Source organism: Papio anubis, chromosome 5 (assembly GCF_008728515.1).
Source record: "Papio anubis isolate 15944 chromosome 5, Panubis1.0, whole genome shotgun sequence".
NCBI classification, from domain to species: domain Eukaryota; kingdom Metazoa; phylum Chordata; class Mammalia; order Primates; family Cercopithecidae; genus Papio; species Papio anubis.
This window is the reverse complement of record NC_044980.1, coordinates 169,252,411-169,272,294: the sequence shown is the minus strand read 5'-3', so window position 1 is coordinate 169,272,294 and position 19,884 is coordinate 169,252,411. Positions and strand designations below refer to the sequence as shown.

Here is a 19,884-nt window from a genome sequence, read left to right as displayed (position 1 = left end):
TTCGCAGATGAGGAAACTGAGGCTCAGGGAGGGGAGGTGACTCCCCCAAGATCTCACACTGGGTCACTGGGGAGTGAATGCATGTATACCTGTGCCTAAACCCTAGCTCTTTCTACCCCCGCCCCCCGATATCTTGGGTAGTGGGAGAGGGTGAAGGTTGTAGACACAGAGGCAATGGGAGTCGCACCTCTTCCGCACACACATGAAGGCCGTGGTCATGATCACAAGGACCAGCAGCAAAGTCACTCCCAATCCTATGATGACGCTGATGAGCTGATTCGACAGGTCTGACTCCTGGCTCTCCTGGGAGCCCTGGAGAAGGACAAGTGTGAGGGAGGCTGTGGGGTCCCAGCAGCCCCACCTGCTGCCCCGCCCTGCCCGCACTCACCAGCACCACCAGCCCCAGCTGCAGCAGCTGCATCAGCGAGTCCTGATTATTCCGGATCATCCTGGCCACAGAACTTCACTTAGGACCAAGGGACTTTGGTACACCCCAGGCTTCCTGCTCACCCTCACACCTGCCCCAAGGGCAGCCCCACTCACACGCTCAGTTCATCAAGGGTCAAGGCCGACCCATTGGGGAAGACAAAGTAGGCATCGAGGTAGGAGTGAGCTCGGGCCCTGGGGGGGACAGAGTTGAAGAGTCAGCAGCTTGGATCACCCAGCAGGCCCCTCCTGCTACCGCTTATCCCCCTCACCCCCACCCCCAGGCCTCTGGGCACTCACCGAGCTGCAGAATCTATGTCCTGAATGTCCACAATGTATACTGTAGTCCTGGTTGCCTGGGTAAGAGCCCTGCAAAGGAGGCATATGTCACAGAGGGGTCTTAGCCTAGGTCTGTGACCAGGGCTGTGCCAGTGGAATTAAGAATTGTGTGAGCGAGAAAGGGGCACCTCCTCTGGACAGCTCTGTTGGCTGAGTAGGTAGCACCTCTGTGAAAATTACAAAAGGAAATCCCTTCCTCTGGGGTTGGGTTAATAGCTTAGCAAGCAGAGTGCCCTTGTGCAGGGCACAGCCTTCACAACTGTACATGGCAGCCCTGTTCCAAGGCCTTCCTCTGCCCTCGGCTGGGTATGGGCTTCTGGGGACATGCAGGAACGTGGTGCAGGTTAAAGTACAGGGTTAAAGACAGGGACAAGGTCAAACATGGGTCAGGAACAGGATTGAGAGACATCCCATCCAGCTTTTGTTGGGGACCAGGCTCCTAAACCCTGTTCTTCCCACCGCTCCCTCCCGGGCACCCCAGACCTACTCATTAATCGCCTGTCTGTTGGCGCCCACCTCCGCCTTTGGTATGGAGAACTGCAGCCGCGAGCGGTAACTCTGGTCCACGGTGAAGAGCTGAGGGAAGAGGGTGTGCGGGAGATGAGGCATGAGGGACTCTGGGGGCTGGCAGAGGGCATTGGGGGCTGGAAGTGGGACTGGTACTCACATTCAGGGTGGTGTTGGCTTCCAGGGAAGGACCCACGGAAGGTGTGTCCCTGGCCTGGACTGTCACTTGGTAGGTGCCTTGGAGAGTGGAATCAAGGCTGGTCACTGGCCTGTGGAAGGCAGGAGGTGCAGGTCAGTCTTGGAACCCAAGCTGAATCCTCAGGAGACTTGTAACCTCCAGGATGGGGGACTTGCTGCCTGAAAGCTCCTATCAGGCCCCTCCTCACAACCTCCCTCCCGGGGCCACCCGCAGTTACTGAATGCTCCCAATGAACACGCCGGCCTCGGAGGAGTTGGAGATCCAGAAGATGCCCGGGAAAGGGATGGTGGCCCCGTCCTTAGAGATGAAGTCTACTCGGAGGATGGAGAACAGGATGAGGCCATTGTTCCCTGAATCATCGTCTCTGGCCTGGAGCAAGAGTTGATAGTATCTGGGGGCCCAGCCAGGCCAGGCATCCCTCCACCCCAGCAGGGATCAGAGGCAAGGGTGGCCTGGGAGGCTGGTCCTCGATGTCTCTATCCACCATCCCCACACTGTCCCGAATAAGCAAATGGTTTCAAAAAACAGTGTGCCTGCTCTGCAAATCCAGATTTGGACAAGTCCTTGCCCCTGTTCCCCAATTCTAAACAGATCACTGCCCTAAGTCCCTCACATGTTGAAATCCTGCCCTGCTCCCCACACACCCCTGCACTGCCATACTCTCACACACACTTACACACACACACACTCACAGATACCCTCTCACACTCTCACACACTCTCACACACACATACACACACCCCTCACACACACTCCCACACTCTCTCACACACCTCTCACATCTCCTCTCTCTCTCACACCCTCACACTCTCTCACACACTCACAATTCCCTCACATGCCACTTTCTACTCCTCTACACATACATACCTTACACCTTGCCTCAGAGCAGGCACTCTACCTCATACAACCTTAATCTTTTACACACACACAAATACACACACTCAATTCACACACACAAATACACACACTCAATTCACACACACAAATACACTCAATTCACACACACAAATACACACACTCACACAAATACACACACTCAATTCACACACACAAATACACGACCCAATTCACATGCACACACAAATAGAATTCACACACAAAATTACACACTCCACACACAAATACACTCAATTCACACACATAAAAATACACACACTCAATTCACAAACACACACAATTCACACACAAATACACACACTCAATTCACATACACAAATACACTCCAATCTACATAACATACATAATCTTACACAATAACATAATACACCTAATTCATATACAAATATCAATTTTGGTACAGTCACACACACACATGCACACGCTCACAGTCACACACTTATACATACCCAACTGTCCCACACATTCTCATACACTCGCTCACCTTTATACACATACGCACACACATTCACACTTGGACACACACACACACTGGCGCGCACACACACAGCAATGCTCCGATTTCCTAAGCACCTCCCCTGGGATCCCTCATTTCGGTGCTAAGGTGAGTACCAACTCCCCTAGTGGACCATGAAACTGGTTGGGGAGGGGACACAAACATTTTTATTCATTCTAGTGCCTTTCAGAGAAAAATTTAACCAACACACAGAGCTTCGAGTTCACCAACGTTACTGCTGAGGATAGGCCAACACCGGTGCTTAAGTCTTAAAAAGAAGTCTATTTAAAGAAAATTGCCGTGGCTAAACTCATGACATTAGAACGAAATTGGCAGAAGATTGGGAAACTGTCTTAAGGCTTGAAAGTCACACAGTCACTGTCTCTAGCATGAATGTCAACGTAGAGAGGGAGAATTACTATCCCCATTTTACAAGAGGAAGCTGAAGCTCTGAGAGACCATGTCCCTACATTCAGCTCTAAGTGGGGGAGGCCAGCCCTGTCCATCTCCTATATCCATGTCCTTTCCACAGCATAGGGAGTGGCACCCACATGTCACATTCTGGGAACTGCCAGCTTCTTGTCGAAGAGGGAAACGGAGTCCCAGAGAGAGTAGGCAGCTCTCCAGGTCAGTAAGAAGCTCAGCCAGGCCCAGCCCTCGGTGGTGTGGGAGGCCTCATCCCCACACGGCATGGCCGCCACCCCTAATAAACTCGTCCACATCCGACACCATAAACAGCTGAAAGCCTTTTTATGATTTGGCTCTGATAATTTTTTTTTTTTTTTGAGACAGAGTTTCGTCCTTGTCACCCAGGCTGGAGTGCAATGGCGCGGTCTCGGCTCGCCGCAACCTCCGCCTCTCGGGTTGATTCTCCTGCCTCAGCCTCCCCAGTAGCTGGGATTACAGGCATGTGCCTCCACGCCCGGCTAATTTTGTATTTTTTAGTAGAGACAGGGTTTCTCCATGTTGGTCAGGCTGGTCACAAACTCCCGACCTCAGGTGATCCACCTGCCTTGGCCTCCCAAAGTGCTGGGATTACAGGCGTGAGCCACCGTGCCTGGCTGGCTCTGAGAATTATTTAATGACAAGGCACTGGTTTAATTTACAATTGGCTACGAGTTCTCTGTACCACTCAAGAATTCTGGCAGAGTAAGAAATATCTAGACTGCGAGTGGTGTTTGTGGTCATGACATTTTTATGAATGCTACGTTTAACACAGTGAAGTTTGATTACACTGATTGGACAGGTGTTTCCCTTCTGGGGTTTTCTTTTTCATATGTTGGAGCCCATATATTTTCTTTCTACCATTAAAGGCCTGAAGGCCTCAGCTCTGTGTCCACTGGGGCTCACGTAACCAACAAAGGCTAGAGCCAAGAACTTACCCGGACAGAAGCCACCTCCCGGTTGGGCAGCACAAGTTCAGGGATGATCACTGCAGGTGTGAATGGGAAGGGGGTCAGCAGGGTCGGGACACTGCCCACCTGGACCAAGGCTGGCCATGAGCGCAGCTCAGGGCTCATCCCTCTAAATCTGCCCTCAACCTCTCTACCAAAAGAGACCCCCATTACAGTCACCGCTGGGCCAGAAGTTAGCAAGTCATCCACCTCCCATTGTCACAGGCCCACAGGACCATGGGGTAATGGAGGCATAGAGAGGCAAGGTCTGGCCCAGGGCCAGACAGTTAGGTCAGGCAGAGCCGGAATGGAAACTCCAATGTTGGCTGGGCGTGGTGGCTTACACCTATAATCCCAGCACTTTGGGAGGCCAAATCATAAAGCAGGAAAATCATTTGAGGCCAGGAGTTCGAGACCAGCCTGGCCAACACAATGAAACCCCATCTCTACTAAAAATACAAAAATTAGCCAGGCACGGTGGCACATGCCTGTAGTCCCAGCTACTCAGGAGACTGAGGCATGAGAATTGCTTGAATCTGGGAGGCAGAGATTGCAGTGAGCCGAGATCGTATCATTGCACTCTAGCCTGGGCGACAGAGTGAGACTCCATCTCAAAAAAAAAAAAAAAGAAAAAGAAAAAGAAAAAAAAAATTCCAGTGTTGTCTCCTATTGCAGCCCTAGGAAGAGGCAGAATTAGAGGCCTCCCCCCTTTCTAAAGGTCCCCCCTGGGTCCATGGAGGGTCTGTGGGGGTTGCTCAAAGGTGGCCTCATGGAGCAGGGGTACGGTGTGTAAAGGGGGTTGCTGCTTACCAAAAGTCTTATCCTCAGGCAGAAAATAGGGTGCATTGTCATTTATGTCCTCGATGGTAATGAGGAGGCTTCCTAGGAGACAAGATAAGCTGGCTTTGGCTCTGGGCAAGAGCTTGACCCAAGGAGCCTGGGCCTCAACCTGGTGGTCCCCAGCCTCAACCCCATGCCCCACAGCCTCAACCCCATGCCCTGCAGCCTCTCTCCCATGTGTTCCCCATGTCCAGTCCCCTCCCCTGCTCCTGACCCAGAATGCCTGCTCAGTCCCCTCCCGTGCTCCTGACCCAGAATGCCTGCTCAGTCTTCTCTGGCCTGTGTGGGTGGGAGTATCATCCCAGACCTCAGAGCTAATAAGCAGCTTGTCAAAGTCACACAGCAATAGTGGTGGGCCAGGACTGGGCCCAGCCTAGGTAGATCTCACCTATGACATTATATGGACACATTCTAACTATGTAAGCTGGTTGTTTAAATGCCCATTCTCTGCCTCAGTTTCCTCATCTATAAAATTGGATAGGGACCGCCTACCCCACGGGTTGTGTGGAAGTGCAAAAATGCTTACGAGGTGCCCGGTGTAGTTCTTGGCTGTCATAAGGACTCAATATATGCTAGTTGTTAATGTGGCTATTATTGCTATTTGGTGTCAGAAGTGGGATACAAGTACACATCTGACTCTGAAGTATGATCTTTCTTTCACAGCATCTTGCAAAATAATGGCATTAATTTGATGCTACTGCATGCCAGGCACTGCAATAAATGCCTTACATCCATGTTCTCATTGAATCTTCATAGCCAACCCTACTGCCCAACACCACTGGACAGATGGGGAAACTGAAGCTTGGAGAGGGTTTGGGACTTTCCCAATATTTGCAGCTGGAAAGGGCTGGAGCCAGGATCTGAGCCCAGATCTTATAAGTCCCAGCCCAGGGCTCCTTCCCACAGCCCCTAAGCTGTGGCCTGCCAAGCCCTGCAAGGCCAGGCCACCTTACCATTGTTGCTGTAGGCCTGGAAGCCAGGGTCCGTGGCTAGGTCACAGGCCCGCACAACCAGCGTGACCAGGTCACAGGCCTCGTAGTCAATGGCTTCGCTCTGGTTGATGTACACAGAGCCGTTGGCCGCCACTGAGAACCAGCCCCAGCACAGGCTGCCCACATCGACCCCGGCCTTGGTGCAGAGAATGTTCACAAGTTGTATCTCCAGCTGGGCGCTGGTGTCCACATCCGAGGCAACCACCACAGCCACCTGGCCGTGCTGCGAGCCATTCTCAGCCACACGGATGCCCCGGAGTGAGGCTACATCCAGGGTGGGGGGATTGTCGTTCACATCTTTCACATTCACGTGGACGTCTACTATGGTCTCACCCCCCTGGGGGTCTGGGTTCTCGGCACTCACTGTCAAGTTGAAGACGGGCTGTGTCTCGTAGTCCAGGCTCACGTCCGGGGGCAGCCGGAGGTAGCCCTCAGCCCACCCAGCCCCCAGCACCAAGCCTCGGATCATGAAGTAGTTGGCACCACTCCCTGACAGGCTGAAGCTGATGCGGTTGTTGACTTCCGTCTGGTCTGCATCCCAGGCCTTCACCACGCCTACTAGCACTCCTGTGGACAAGGGGCAGAGCTCTGAGGGACTCTTGGCCCCGCCATAGGAAGCCTCCTTTGCCCTCGCCTCTCTTGGAACTCCAGATCCACCCTGACAAAGCCACGCCAGGCCCCAGCCCCAGTGACTCTCCTGGCCCAGGGAGCAAGTACCTGGATCCTCCTCCTTCACCGTAAAGTTATAGCTGGACTGGTTGAAGATGGGCAGGTTGTCATTGATGTCCTGCAGGCAGAGATAGGTCTGAGTCCCCGGGATCCCATCTCACCCTCCCCAGAGCCAACCTGAGAAACCAATAGTCCCTGTGCTCTGAGGCACGGGTTCTGCTAGTGCGCAGACCTCACTGCCCACTTCCCAGATGAGGAAACAGGCTCTGAGAGGAGGGAACTTGCCCAGGTCGCACACCTGGGGTTCGGGACCTACAGTGGGACCTTGGCCTTACATATCCATCCTCAGGAAGCCCTGCTTGCTTCCTGTTTCTCTGACCACAGCTCTAGAATGTTCTAGACCCTGCTTTCTGGAAACACAGTTCTGGGTCCCCACCTGCGGCCCTGCCTGGCCCTGCTTGACTTCCATCTCTCGGATTTACTGTGTTGGCACCAATACCATTATATGTCCACAAAGGCTCCAAGGCCCACACTTTCCCTTGTCCCCTCCTACCCCTGTCCCTCCTGCACACAACTGAGCCCACGACACCAGCTCTGTGCTTAGGCAGAACTGGGCTCCGGGGACCTGCAGAAGCTTAGACCTGCCCCTGCCTTGGACACCAGCTGTTTTCAGCTCTCACCTCTGTGGCCAGCCCTAGCCCACTGGGCACAGCTGGAGCCCTGCAACTATTGTCACAGCCTGGAGGTGACTCTGCCCTCCCCTGTGTCCCCTAACACTGGCATGTGCTTGGGGGATGCCCTGAGCACGCCAGGCCTTCCCGGGTTTGTGGGTCACATAACAGGTGTTTGTTTTTCTGAATAACCCTAGAGTGAACATTTGGAAGACAGCGTCCTTGCACCTTAGCTAGATGTCTTTTCTGCTGCTAATTTCCCAGAGATGACATCATTGGCTCCATGCACAAGACCAGCTGCATTCTCAAGGTCACCCTAACTCACAGAAGTGGCTAAGAGCGCTGAGTCACATCTTGCTGCACCTCTGCCTCATGTGTGACCTTGACCTCTCTGGACCTCAGCATCCTCATCTGCAAAACGGGGTAGTAGTCCCACTAACAGGGCAATTGTTAGGACTGCTCACAGGGGTGAAGAAACCTGTGCACTCAGGAAATGAAGTTCTCTCTTTGCAGCCCTCCCATCCCAAGGACAACCAGCAAGTCCTCATTCTGCTGCAGTTTCTTCATTTCTGAGGTCTCACTCTCTGACCCTTGTGTGAAAATGGCACAGCCCAATCCAGGGGACATGGGACTGCTATGTGCAGTGGTGCTGGCTGTGCACTGCACAACCCTACGGGGTGCCATCTACATCACAGACATGGCAGAGGTGCACATTTGTTACAATACTGTTCCAGAGGAAGGTGACTTGTGGGCTGGTGGCAGCCTTAGAACCAGACTGATCGGAGTCAAAACCCCATTTTGTGACCCCAGGCAAGGTACTGAACCTCTCTGTGCCTCAGTTTCTTTTTTTGAGATAGGGTCTTGCTCTGTCTCATAGGCTGGATTGCAGTGGCATGATCATAGCTCACAGTAGCCTCAACCTCCTGGGCTGAAACGATCCACCTGCCTCAGCCTTCCAAGTAGCTGGGACTGCAGGTACATGCCACCATGCCTGGCTAATTTTTTATTTTTGTAGCGATGGGGTCTCGCTATATTGCCCAGCCCAGTCTCGAACTCCTGGGCTCAAGCAATCCTCTCACCTTGGCCTCCCAAAGTACTGGGGTTTTTGGCATGAGCCACCGCACCCAGGCCTGCCTCAGTTGCTCGATCAATAAAATGGTAATAAGCCGGGCTCAGTGACTTATGCCTGTAATCTCAGCATTTTGTAAGGCTGAGTTGAGAGGATCGCTTGAGGCCAACAGTTCAAAACTGGCCTGGGCAATAAGTGACACTCTGTTTCTATGAAAAATAAATTTTAAAAATTAGCCAAATTAGCCAGGCATGGTGGCACGCATAGTCTTAGCTACTTAGCAAGCCAAGGCGGGTGGATTGCTGGAGCTCAGGAGTTCCAGACTAGCCTGGGCAACATGGAAAAACCCCATCTCTACAAAAATAAAAAAATTAACCAGGCATGGTGGCATGTGCCTATAGTCCCAACTACTCAGGAGGCTGAGGCGAGAGGATCACTTGAGCCTGGGAGGTTGAGTCTGCAGTGAGCCATGATGGCACTATTGCACTCCAGCCTGGGTGACAAAGGGAGACCCTGTCTCATAAATAAATAAATAAATAAATAAATAAATGCAAAAAGGTAATAACCACCCCGACCTTGGGGGATGCCCTGATGTGCAGTAGACATCAGCAGTGCTGATTTTCACCCCTTCCCTTTGCTTTTCAATGGTGGCAGGGAGACAGGAGGGTATCAGGTGGGACTTTGTGAGTGACAGTTAGAGCTGATATTTACTGATACCGTCTATAGGCCAGGCATGCTACCAAGCACTTTCCATTCATTAACTCACTTAATCTTTAACCTTTTCACCCCCGTTTTAGAGACGAGGAGCCTGAGTGCTCAGGGAGGTTGCGTAATTGCCTGGGACCATACAAGTGAGCGGGACTGTAACCCAGGCAGGCTGGCTGCAGAAGGCAGAAGTGTGACTCAAGCTGGAGGGGCTGGCCATCGGCTTGGGAGACCCCCGGGCCCATCCTGGCTGAGCCAGGTCTTACCTCCACAGTGATGGTGACATTGACTTTGGTGCTGAGGACAGGCTCTCCGCAGTCAGACACAAGCACTGTCAGCACAATGCGGCCCCCCAGGGCGGGGTCGATGGCCTCTCTGTCCAGGGGCCCCAGGTTTCTGAGGAGCCCTGTGTCGGGGTCCAAGGAGAAGTTGTGGTTGTAGGGGCCAGGCAGCAGGCTGAAGAGCAGACGGCTGTTGTTGGTGCCCGGCTCATCATTATCGTGGGCCTGTGCAGGTAAGCAGGGGTTGGCCATTGGCCATCGGCCACGGGCATTCCCAGCCCCCAGCCCCTCCGATGCAGCCAGACCCTCCTCTCCAGCGCTGGCCCACGCAGGCAGTAATCAGGCCTGGAGCCAGTGGGCCCATCTCCCAGCCTCAGTTTCCCATCTAAGGGGCACAGGTCAACAGTGTGCAAGAGCTTCTGAGATCTTCAGCACTGAGGTCATTCTTTCATCTCAAAAACGGCCACTGTGGACCTACGTGCCCAGCCCTGTTCCAGGTGCAAGGAATAGAACCCCCATCAAGACAGGCCCTTTTGCTACTGATACTCTAGCAGGAAGCGGGATATGGGGACAGGAAATTGTAGACATTCAAAGAAAGTTTTAAACTCGTAAGTGTGAAGTCCAGCAAGATTCTCATTTTCCCATAATGACTATGTCAGTGCTATATACAGATTTTTTTCTTTTTTCTTTTTTTCTCTTTTGTTTTTTTTCTTTTTTGTTTTTTCTTTCAGACAGTTTCACTCTTGTCCCCCAGGCTGGAGTGCAATGGCATGATCTCTCTCGCTCACTGCAAACTCCTTCTCCTGGGTTCAAGCGATTCTCCTGCCTCAGCCTCCTAAGTAGGTGGCATTACAGGTGCCCGCCACCATGCCAGGCTAATTTTTTTTTTATTTTTTAGTAGAGATGGGGTTTCGCCATGTTGGCCAGGCTGGTCTTGAACTGCTGATCTCAGGTGATCCACCCACCTCAGCCTCCCAAAGTGCTGGGATTACAGGCGTGAGCCACCATGTCTATCCTTTCGTTTTCTTTTCTTTTTTTGAGGTGGAGTCTCGCTCTGTTGCCCAGAGTAGAGTGCAGTGGCGTGATCTCAGCTCACTGCAGCTTCCAGTTCCTGGGTTCAAGTGATTCTCCTGCCTCAGCCTCCCAAGTATCTGGGATGACAGGCGTGTGCCACCACACCCAGCTAATTTTTGTAATTTTAGTAGAGATGGGGTTTCGCCATGTTGGCCAGGTTGGTTTCGAACTACTGACCTCAAGTGATCCACCCACCTAAGCCTCCCAAAGTGCTGGGATTACAGGCATCAGCCACCATGCCCAGTCGTCAGTGCTATATGTTTTAAATAGCTGATTCTTCACCCACTTTGTACGTCTGTGAGTGCGTGTGTACGTGTGTGTGTACGTGTGTGTTCCTGCCCTGCCAGGGCCCTGAAGGCGTGCTTGGTTTGCCTTTGGGGTGAACCAGCGTGGATAACACAATGGGTTCCTCCATGCTGCCAGGACTTTGCAGATTCTGTTCCCTCACCCCGATGCCCCCCACACCTTCCCTGCCTGACTCCAGGCCAGGTTGGCTCTTTCTCTCGGTCTCAACATAGCACAGGTGACACTGCTGGGTGACTGATGCCCTCTTCCCAACTGGGAGCTGCCTGGGGACAGAAAGAGTGGTGGACTCATCTCTGAGGACCCAGGACCCAGTCAAAGACTGGGTAGGTGCTCAGCAAACGTGGCCTTGAATCCAGAGTGGGACCACTCTGACTTAACCAATTCTTTCCTTCCTCCCTGCTGGTCCCCACCTTCAGCTCCTCCATTTCGTTCTGCTGGGATCTTGTTTATTACATGCATCATTTGAAAGCAGCTGGAGACGTTTTTTTTCCAAAAGCCTGACCCTGTCTGCTCATTCCTTGGTGCCCTGAACTCAGGTCAGTTAATTCATCGAGTGCTTCCTGGGGCTCACACTGGGCACCATGGTTACAGCAGCCGACCGGAAATGCTCCTGCCCCAAGGAGCTCATAGACCAGGGGCGAAGTGCCAAGCAGGAAGGAGGAAAGGCCAAGGCTTCAGGGCCAGAAAGGTCTGGGCTGCAGCCCCAGCGCCGTCATTTACTGGCTGTGTAACCATAGAAAATCACTTAACCTTTCTGAGCCTGTTGTCTCCTGCAAAATGGGAAGTATTAGACCGCCTGCTTCAAAAGCTGGTCTAGAGATGAGGGATAGGAACCTGGTCTGGAAACTACACGGTGCTGGAAAGAAGGGAGGGCTCTGTGGCCACCAGATTGTCACTCTGAGGACCTGGTTTCTCACTTCTCACAAGATGCCTCAGGGGCGAAGCTTCCAAACTCCTCAGGACAAGGGAGGAAGCTACTCCCTGGTGTTTCTCTGGAGCCACTAGTGGGTTTTTATCTCATGAACTCTGTGAACCTGGCCACTGATCTCATTTCCCTTTTTGCTTTGGCCTCCACGGAGCTCAGATCAGAAGTCGCAGCTCACTCCAAGCAATTCTGTAGCACTGGGTTCTAATTTTACCTTTGTGCCCTTTAACAAATGCCACCCTTATTTTCTCTTTTTTCTTATTTCTTTCATATATTTATCTTACTATTTACCTAAGCCACCTCAAGTCCTTTTTGGAATGGGGCAGGTGGGTAAATAAAAAAGAAGTGTATGTTTTTGAGGGATTGCTCTGTGGCAGGCCCACTGCTGAGCTCCTCACACAAGTCATCAAATTATTCCCCAATGACCTTGAGAGTAAGGCTGTAATTTTCTTCATTTCCTGAGAGGAAACAGGCCCAGAGATTCTGAATGACTGTCTCAGAGCCACACAGCAGAGCCCTGACTTTACCCAGGGCCAGCATACCCACAGAGCAGGCTCGGTCCCCTCCCCCAGCCCTACCCACCAGGTCCAGGCGGGCTCACACCTGGATGGTCACGGAGACATTGCCCTCCTCCTCCTGGACGAAGATGTTGTAGGAGCCACTGACCACGGGCGCATTGTCATTGATGTCCAGCAGGTGGATCTGCAGCATGGTGGAGGAGGACAGGTTCCCGCCATCTGTGGCCTGCAGTGTCAGGTAGTACACGGCCTGGATCTCCCGGTCTAGCAGCTCACCGTTCCTCACCGTCACCGTCCCTGAGACGGGATCCACTTGGAAGAGGTCTACCCTGCTCAGAGGGGCCAGGTTCAGCAAATAGAGACACAAGATGGCCATTTCAGTGTGAATTTCAGATATACAACAACAAATATTTCAGCATATCCCATGCAGTATATGCAACATATTCATTATTTTAAAAAATCATTCCTTGTTTATCTGAAATTGAAATATAACTGAGTGCCTTCGGTCTTCCCCAGCTATTCTATCTCGGCAGAGAAGCAGACAGGTGGGCCTGGGCCCTGCTCACCCACCTGCCCACGGCCCACCCTGAGCCCTTACCCATTTCCTGGGAGCAGGCTGTAGGTAATTTGGCCCCATGCGCCCGTGTCTGGGTCCGTGGCCTGTGAGGCAGAGACACGGCAGGGTGCTGTGTGGAGGCAATGAACACACTACCACCCATGCCATTCGTGGGGACAGAGCTGTCATGCTTCCTGACACGAAGGGAGAATCCCCAGCACACTCGGATTCACTCATGGTCACCCCCATCTCACACATACACACTCACACACACTCTCACACTCACACACACACTCTCACACTCACACACATTTCAAGTACATACTTCCTCACACTTACATACTCATAATTACATTTACATTTTTTACATTTGTTACATTTCCTATAATTTCATACTTACATAAGCCTTTACACTTACATAGTTTCATACTTACATATTTTACATAGTTACACACTCTTTACATACATACATAGCTTAAGAAGTTACATATTACTTACATTTTTACTTACATAATTACATTCTAAATTTACACTTACATTTCATAATTACATTTTACATTTATACATTTCAATTAATTTAATTATATATACATTTTTTTTATTTTCCATTTCCTTTACTATACTTTTAATTTCTTTAATTTTTACATTCTCTTTTACATTTCTTTATATATTATTGCCTTTATATTAGTTTACACTTATATTTCTCACACTCACACATACACACACAATCACACTCAAACTCACATTCTCTTACACACTCACACTCTCACACACACTCACACAATCACTCACACACATACACTCACAATCACACACTCACATCATACACACACTCACATTCACACACACACTTCTCACACTCATACTCTCACACACACTCTCACACTCTCACACACACACCTCACACACACACACATGCCTGCTTGCTGGGACCCCACAGCCCCACCGTGTCCACATCACTCACGTGGATGCTGTCGGTGACCACAGAGCCGGTGGCTGTGCCCGCACCCTGAGGACGCATGCCTGTAGGGGCCCAGGTCATTAATGTCTCTAAGGTAGATGGTCACCATGGCGATGGAGAAGTTCTGGCTGACTGAGTCTGTGGCCACGACCTGGAGGCAGGGGAGGAGGCAGCAGCTGTGGGGCCCAAGTGCCCCACAGCTTCTGCCCCCGGCACTCCAGAGCAGCCCTCACCTGCACCACCATCACCGTCTGCCTCTCGTAGTCCACCAGCGCGGACACTCTCACCAGCACCTGAACGGAGGCTGAGCCCGCTGCCCGCTCCGGGGAGACACTGAAGGCTTCTGCGTCGGGGCCCCCCAGCGACAACAGGAAGGTCCCATTGCTGCCCTGTAAAGGTAGGCTGTCTAGCAGGGACCTGTCCCCCCTGCTCTGCCTACCTGCATCTTCCCCCAGTCCCCAGGCTCTTATCTCTGGATGCCCACCCGATGAGGTCCCATGGAAGGGGCCTCTCAAAAGACTGCGAGAGAGGGTGCAGGAGGCTGGGCTGGTGACCAGACCCTGCAAATGTGGGCTCCGTAGAAGACAGCTCCCTAGGCACTGTGGGTCCGAGGCCTGGGCTAGAGCCTGGACACATACCCCTCGCCCCTGTCAACTGTCCCTCCCATCCACACTTCACATCCCCCACCCCCAACCCCCACAGCAACACCAAACACCACTCACACCCTACGTCACCCCCCTGGCCAGTGCCACCCTTCTGGCCAACCTAACCCTGCCCGACGCTGTCCTCCATGCAACATTCCCACCCCCTCACTATCACCTAACATCACACACCCTCCGGAGTTACTCATCCTCCAGCGCCACCATGTAACCCACCTCTCACTGCAGCCTCCACTTAAGGGTGCCCTCCCATGGCCAGGCATGGTGGCTCACGCCTGTAATCCCAGCATTTTGGGAGGCTAAGGTGGGTGGATCACTTGAGGTCAGGAGTTTGAGACCAGCCTGGCCAGCATGGTGAAACCCCATCTCTACTAAAAACAGAAAAATTAGCTGGGTGAGGTGGTGCACGCCTGTAATCACAGCTACTCGGGAGGCTGAGGCAGGAGAATCACTTGAACCTGGAAGGCAGAGGCTGCAGTGAGCCAAGATTGGGCCATTGCACTCCAGCCTAGGCAACAGAGTGAAACTCCATCTCAAAAAAAAAAAAAAAAAAGCACCCTCCCACCTCACACCCTCAGACCACTTGTCCCAACACTGCTCAGCCTCCTCCAGTTCCCAAGACTACCCAAATCATGGCCACCCAATGCCAGGAGACCTCGTCAGCCACCCATCACCACGGACAATGACGTTCTACTCAGCATCATCTGACGTTCAACATCAGCCTCCACTCAGCACGGCCTCCTATTCAGCCCCACACAGATCGCCCAGAGGATGACACTGCTTACCGACGCAGGTTTCCAGAGAGCACACAGCAACCCCATTTTCCGTCACCACGCCCTGCACCACCAGCACCACCACCCAGCACCACATGGCACTGTCACTCAATCCGGGCTTCCACTGGCCTCCCCCAGCCACCCCTGCCCACACCCACGCCACCACACCTGCCTTGTCCGGGTCGTAGGCCACCATGCCACCCCCGCCCACACCCACGCCACCACACCTGCCTTGTCCGGGTCGTAGACCACCATGCCACCCCTGCCCACACCCGCACCACCATGCTTGCCTTGTCTGGGTCGTAGACCACCATGGTGAGGTCATCGATGGGGATGCGGGGGGAGGCATGCTCATCCACGTAGCCAGTGAAGTTCACTTGGGCCTCTTCGGGGGTGAAGGTGCAGGCTGGGAGGCTGCAGTTGTAAAACTCAGGTTTGTGGTCATTGACGTCCAACACTCTCACTGTCACCCAGATGCTCACCTTGGCCTCCTGCCCATAGATGTTGAGGTGTGTCTCGGTGGCCTGAGGCACAGAGCAGAAGTCAGAGGTCAGAGGTCAGAGAGCCAGTGCTCAGAGAGATCAAAAGCCAGAGGTTAGAGAGCAGGATTCTGACAGGGGTGGTGGGGCCTTTGCTCACCATGACCTGCAGCTGCACCTCCTCATCCTCCTCCAGCAGTTGCTCACGGTCCAGGGAGCCGTTGACCCTGATCACCCCATCTGCCCCAATGTCAAACCAGCCGGGCCGCGTGGAGTCTGGCAAGCAAGGGGACAGGTGGAACAGCTGGAACAGCTGCTCCAGTGGCTCTGACGGAGCCCTGACCCCGTCCCCGGCCCAGCCCTGGCCTGGGGACACCCCATTCTCACTGGAGATGCTGTAGATCACAGGGTCATTGATGCCTTTGTCGCCATCCACAGCCTCCACTTTCAGCACCGAGGTTCCCTGGAATGGTGCCTGGTCAGTGCTCCTCAAACTTCCCCCACCTCCCGCTTCCACTCATACCCCACAGGTCCCCCGGGCACCTTGGCTGCGTCCTCAGCCACAGAGGCCGAGTAAAACTCCCTGACAAACTGGGGGTCAAGGTCAGGCTGGTCCACCACGGAGATGGACAGGAAGGCAGGCAGGGAGCACTGGATGGTGAAGCTGTTGTTGAACATACCGCCCAAGTCCTGCAGGGAGATGGCCGCCCGTGAGCCAGCGCCGTGGGTCCTAGGCCCCCCCTCTGGCACCCCCACTCACACAGGCCTTCAGCTCCAGCTGGTAGAAAGCGCTCTTGTTGTTGTAGCTGAGGCTGCCATTGAGGATGATGGAGCCATTGGCCAGGATCCGGAAGAGATGCTCGCTGTCCCCAGTGCTAGGGATGACCTGGGGCAGAGCAGACTTGGGTCAGTCTCCCTAGGGACAGCCCTGCCCCGAGGATCCCACTCAGCAACACAGGGAAGGCCCCAGCTCTAACACTGACCAGTCACGCCACTGGCACCAGGTCGCATGACCTCTCTGAGCCTCAGTCTCCAGCTCTGGGAAATGGGGCTGGTGACAACCCTCAGTGGGTTGAAAGGAGGATCCAATAAGATGCAGTCAGCCTTCCATCTCTGTGGGTTCCACATCCACAGATTTGACCAGCCACAGATCAAAACTGTAGCTATGCTCACAATGGTTGTGTCTGTACTGAAAGTGTACAAACTTTTTCCCTTGTCATGATTCCCTAAACAATATAGCATACATAATATGCTATATTTACATAGTATTTGCATTGCATTGGTATTAGAGGTAACCTAGAGGTGATTTAAAGTACACAGGAGGATGTGTCTAGGTTACATGCAAATACTACCCCCATTGCATGTCCAGGGACTTGAGCAGTCAGGGATTTTGGTGTCCTCAGGGATCCTGGAGCCAATTCCCCACGGATACCAAGGGGTGACTGCATGGTATGTGCCAGGCACGCGGTTGGTGCTTGGTAAATGGCACTATCAACAGCAACTCTGTTTCCATGAGAAACGGGTTCACACGCCCCTTACTGTCTGTGGAACCTGGACAAGACCTGGAAGCAGGCGGGCGGGAAGAAGGGTCTGGTCTGCAGCAGGCACCCTCTTTAGGCAAGTGGGCAAAGCAAGGTTTCCGGGGAGGGGGGCTGGTGGCCAGAGGAAGGTTTGGGGGCCAGGGCTGGGCCAAGGCAGGACCAACGTCCCCACCCCAACGCTCAGGCCCCGTGGGTTGTCTGTGGATATGCTGCCCCCTGGTGGTCACGAAGGCGGTCAGGGCCCCCTTCACACTCACCTTCTCTATGGAGTACACCACCATGCCAGCAGGTCCTATGTCTTTATCCACGGCCAGCACGGAGAACACCACGCTGCCCACGGGCAGGGTCTGCAGGGAGGGACCCGTTGCTTACCAGCTCAAACCCAGCTCCTCCTCTCCCTCGTCTGTCACTGCCCCCCGAGCTTCAGTGTCCTCAGCTGTGCACTCAGGGGACAGTGTTCCCCTGTCCTTCCCACCAGGGCTGCAGGTGGAAGGCAGCTGGGGGTGCGGGGCGGCAGGGAGGATCTCCCCCCTCCCCTCCCCACACAGCCTCTCCACCACCTGAGCTGGCTTCTGATTTTCGGAGCCCCTCAGAACCAGGACGAGGGATCATTCTAGAGCCCAGCCTCACGGTGCCACTGCACACTCAGATATCCCATGTGCTCTCTACAGCCTATAGCCATGGGTTTCAAACAGCACCCTACAGAGCTGGAGGCTGCTTCTGGGAGCCCTCTGCTCCTGGGCTCCTGTACACACGACCTCTACTTCCTTTTTTTGTTTGTTTTGTTTTTGCCTGAGACGGAGTTTCACTTTTTCGCCCAGGCTGGAGTGAAGTGGCACAATCTCGGCTCACTGTAACCTCTGCTCCCTGGGTTTAAGCAATTCTCCTGCCTCAGCCTCCCCAGTAGCTGGGATTATAGGCACCCACCACCAAGCCCAGTTAATTTTTTTTTTTTTTTGTATTTTTAGTAGAGACAGGGTTTTGCCGTGTTGGCCAGGCTGGTGTCGAACTCCTGACCTCAGGTGATCCATCTGCCTCAGCCTCCCAAAGTGCTAGTATTATAGGCGTGAGCCACCACACCCAGCCATGACCTCTACTTCCTAATGGTGGCCAAAGAGATCTTTGAAAATCATGAATCAGACCACATCACTCTTGTGCTTCAAATCCCCCAAGGGTGCCCCCATTCTGCCCAGATCACAGTCCAGACTCCTTCGAGCCTGGGCTGCCACCAGCCTCTCTGACCTCACCTCCTCCTCCCCCTCCCCCTCCAGCCGCACTGGCTGAGCTTGTTCCTGCCTCAGGGCCTTTGCACCTGTTGTTCCCCCTGCCCAGAGCACCCCTTCCTGGAGCATCCCCTGCCAGCTCCTTCTTGCCATTCAGGTCTCTGTTCAGATGCCCTCAACTCAGAGAGGCCTTTCCTGACCCTTCAACCTAAAGCAGCGCCTTCTGCAGCCACTTCCTTCACTTTGCCTTGTCTCGTGCTCGGGGCGGGGCTCACCACCACCTGAAATCATTCTGCTCATTTTGTTTCATTGGTTCCTGTCTGTGGCCTTCCCTAGAAGGTGAGCTGCTGAGAGTAGCAACCAGGTCTGTCTTGCTCCCCAGGTAACCTCAGCACCTAGGACAGTGCCGGGTGCCGAGGCATTCCATCAGAGCCTGTCACATGGCTGTCCAGACCACACGTGTCTGGCCTGGTGTGGGGCCCCCCACCTGGAAGGTCTTTGCAGGCACATGGCAACGGCGGTTCAGGAGTGGTGGTGTTTGCTGCCCAGTGACCATTGGGGAACCTCCTTTCCACCCACGTAGCTTAAGTGGAACTGGCCCCACTCCTCCCCCTTGCTACGGGGAAGGCCCATAATGCAGACCTAACCTGTGAAGCCTTCCACACCCCTAAATTGACTCAAGGAGAGCACATGACCTAAAATGAGCCAACGAAAGTCAGCCCTGGGCTTTGGGCTGGAAAGATTGAGAAAGAGACGGTCTTTTCAATGTGAGCCTCTTCTTCTTCTTATTATTATTATTTTTATTATTTTTAATTTGAGATGGAGTTTCACTCTAGTTGCCCAGGCTGGAGTGCAATGGCACGATCTCGGCTCACTGCAACTTCTGCCTCCTGGGTTCAAGCAATTCTCCTGCCTCAGCCTCCTGAGTAGCTAGGATTACAGGCATATGCCACCACAACCGGCTAATTTTTTTTTTTTTTCAGTAGAGATGGGGTTTCTCCATGTTGGTCAGGCTGGTCTTGAACTCCCAACCTCAGGTGATCTGCCCACCTCAGCCTCCCAAAGTGCTGGGATTACAGGCATGAGCCACCGCGCCTGGCGAGCCTGTACTTTTATCACCACATGAGAGACTTGCCTCTCATCCCCCAGGTTGGAGGCAATGAGAGAAGCAGAGCTGAGAGGAGAGAAACTCAAATCATAGCCATGCCTGAAGATATGATTTCAAATCAAATTTCACGATATGATTTGGCTCAAATCAAATCAAGACACGATTTGAGTGCCTGGATCTAGCCATGCTGAGGCACCTCTACATTTTTCAGATGCACGAAAAAAATCAACTCCCTTTTTTCTTTTTTTTTTTTTTTGCTTTCATCACTGAAATAAT

The 19,884-nt window shown here is 53.1% G+C and overlaps 1 protein-coding gene across 1 annotated transcript in view; it reads right to left on the bottom strand.

Moving 5' to 3' along the window:
* CDHR2 (cadherin related family member 2) overlaps positions 1-19,884 on the bottom strand; it is a 46,661-nt gene that overhangs the window by 4,405 nt on the left and 22,372 nt on the right. The window contains 23 exon segments of the mRNA XM_003900563.5: positions 188-312; positions 389-449; positions 544-621; positions 727-795; positions 1,253-1,341; positions 1,433-1,541; positions 1,689-1,840; positions 4,247-4,296; positions 5,069-5,140; positions 6,052-6,657; positions 6,808-6,877; positions 9,471-9,710; positions 12,394-12,637; positions 12,907-12,968; positions 13,829-13,891; positions 13,893-13,976; positions 14,059-14,214; positions 15,548-15,781; positions 15,897-16,012; positions 16,124-16,199; positions 16,280-16,426; positions 16,497-16,622; positions 17,535-17,624. Coding sequence (XP_003900612.2) covers positions 188-312; positions 389-449; positions 544-621; positions 727-795; positions 1,253-1,341; positions 1,433-1,541; positions 1,689-1,840; positions 4,247-4,296; positions 5,069-5,140; positions 6,052-6,657; positions 6,808-6,877; positions 9,471-9,710; positions 12,394-12,637; positions 12,907-12,968; positions 13,829-13,891; positions 13,893-13,976; positions 14,059-14,214; positions 15,548-15,781; positions 15,897-16,012; positions 16,124-16,199; positions 16,280-16,426; positions 16,497-16,622; positions 17,535-17,624 — 3,119 coding nt within the window.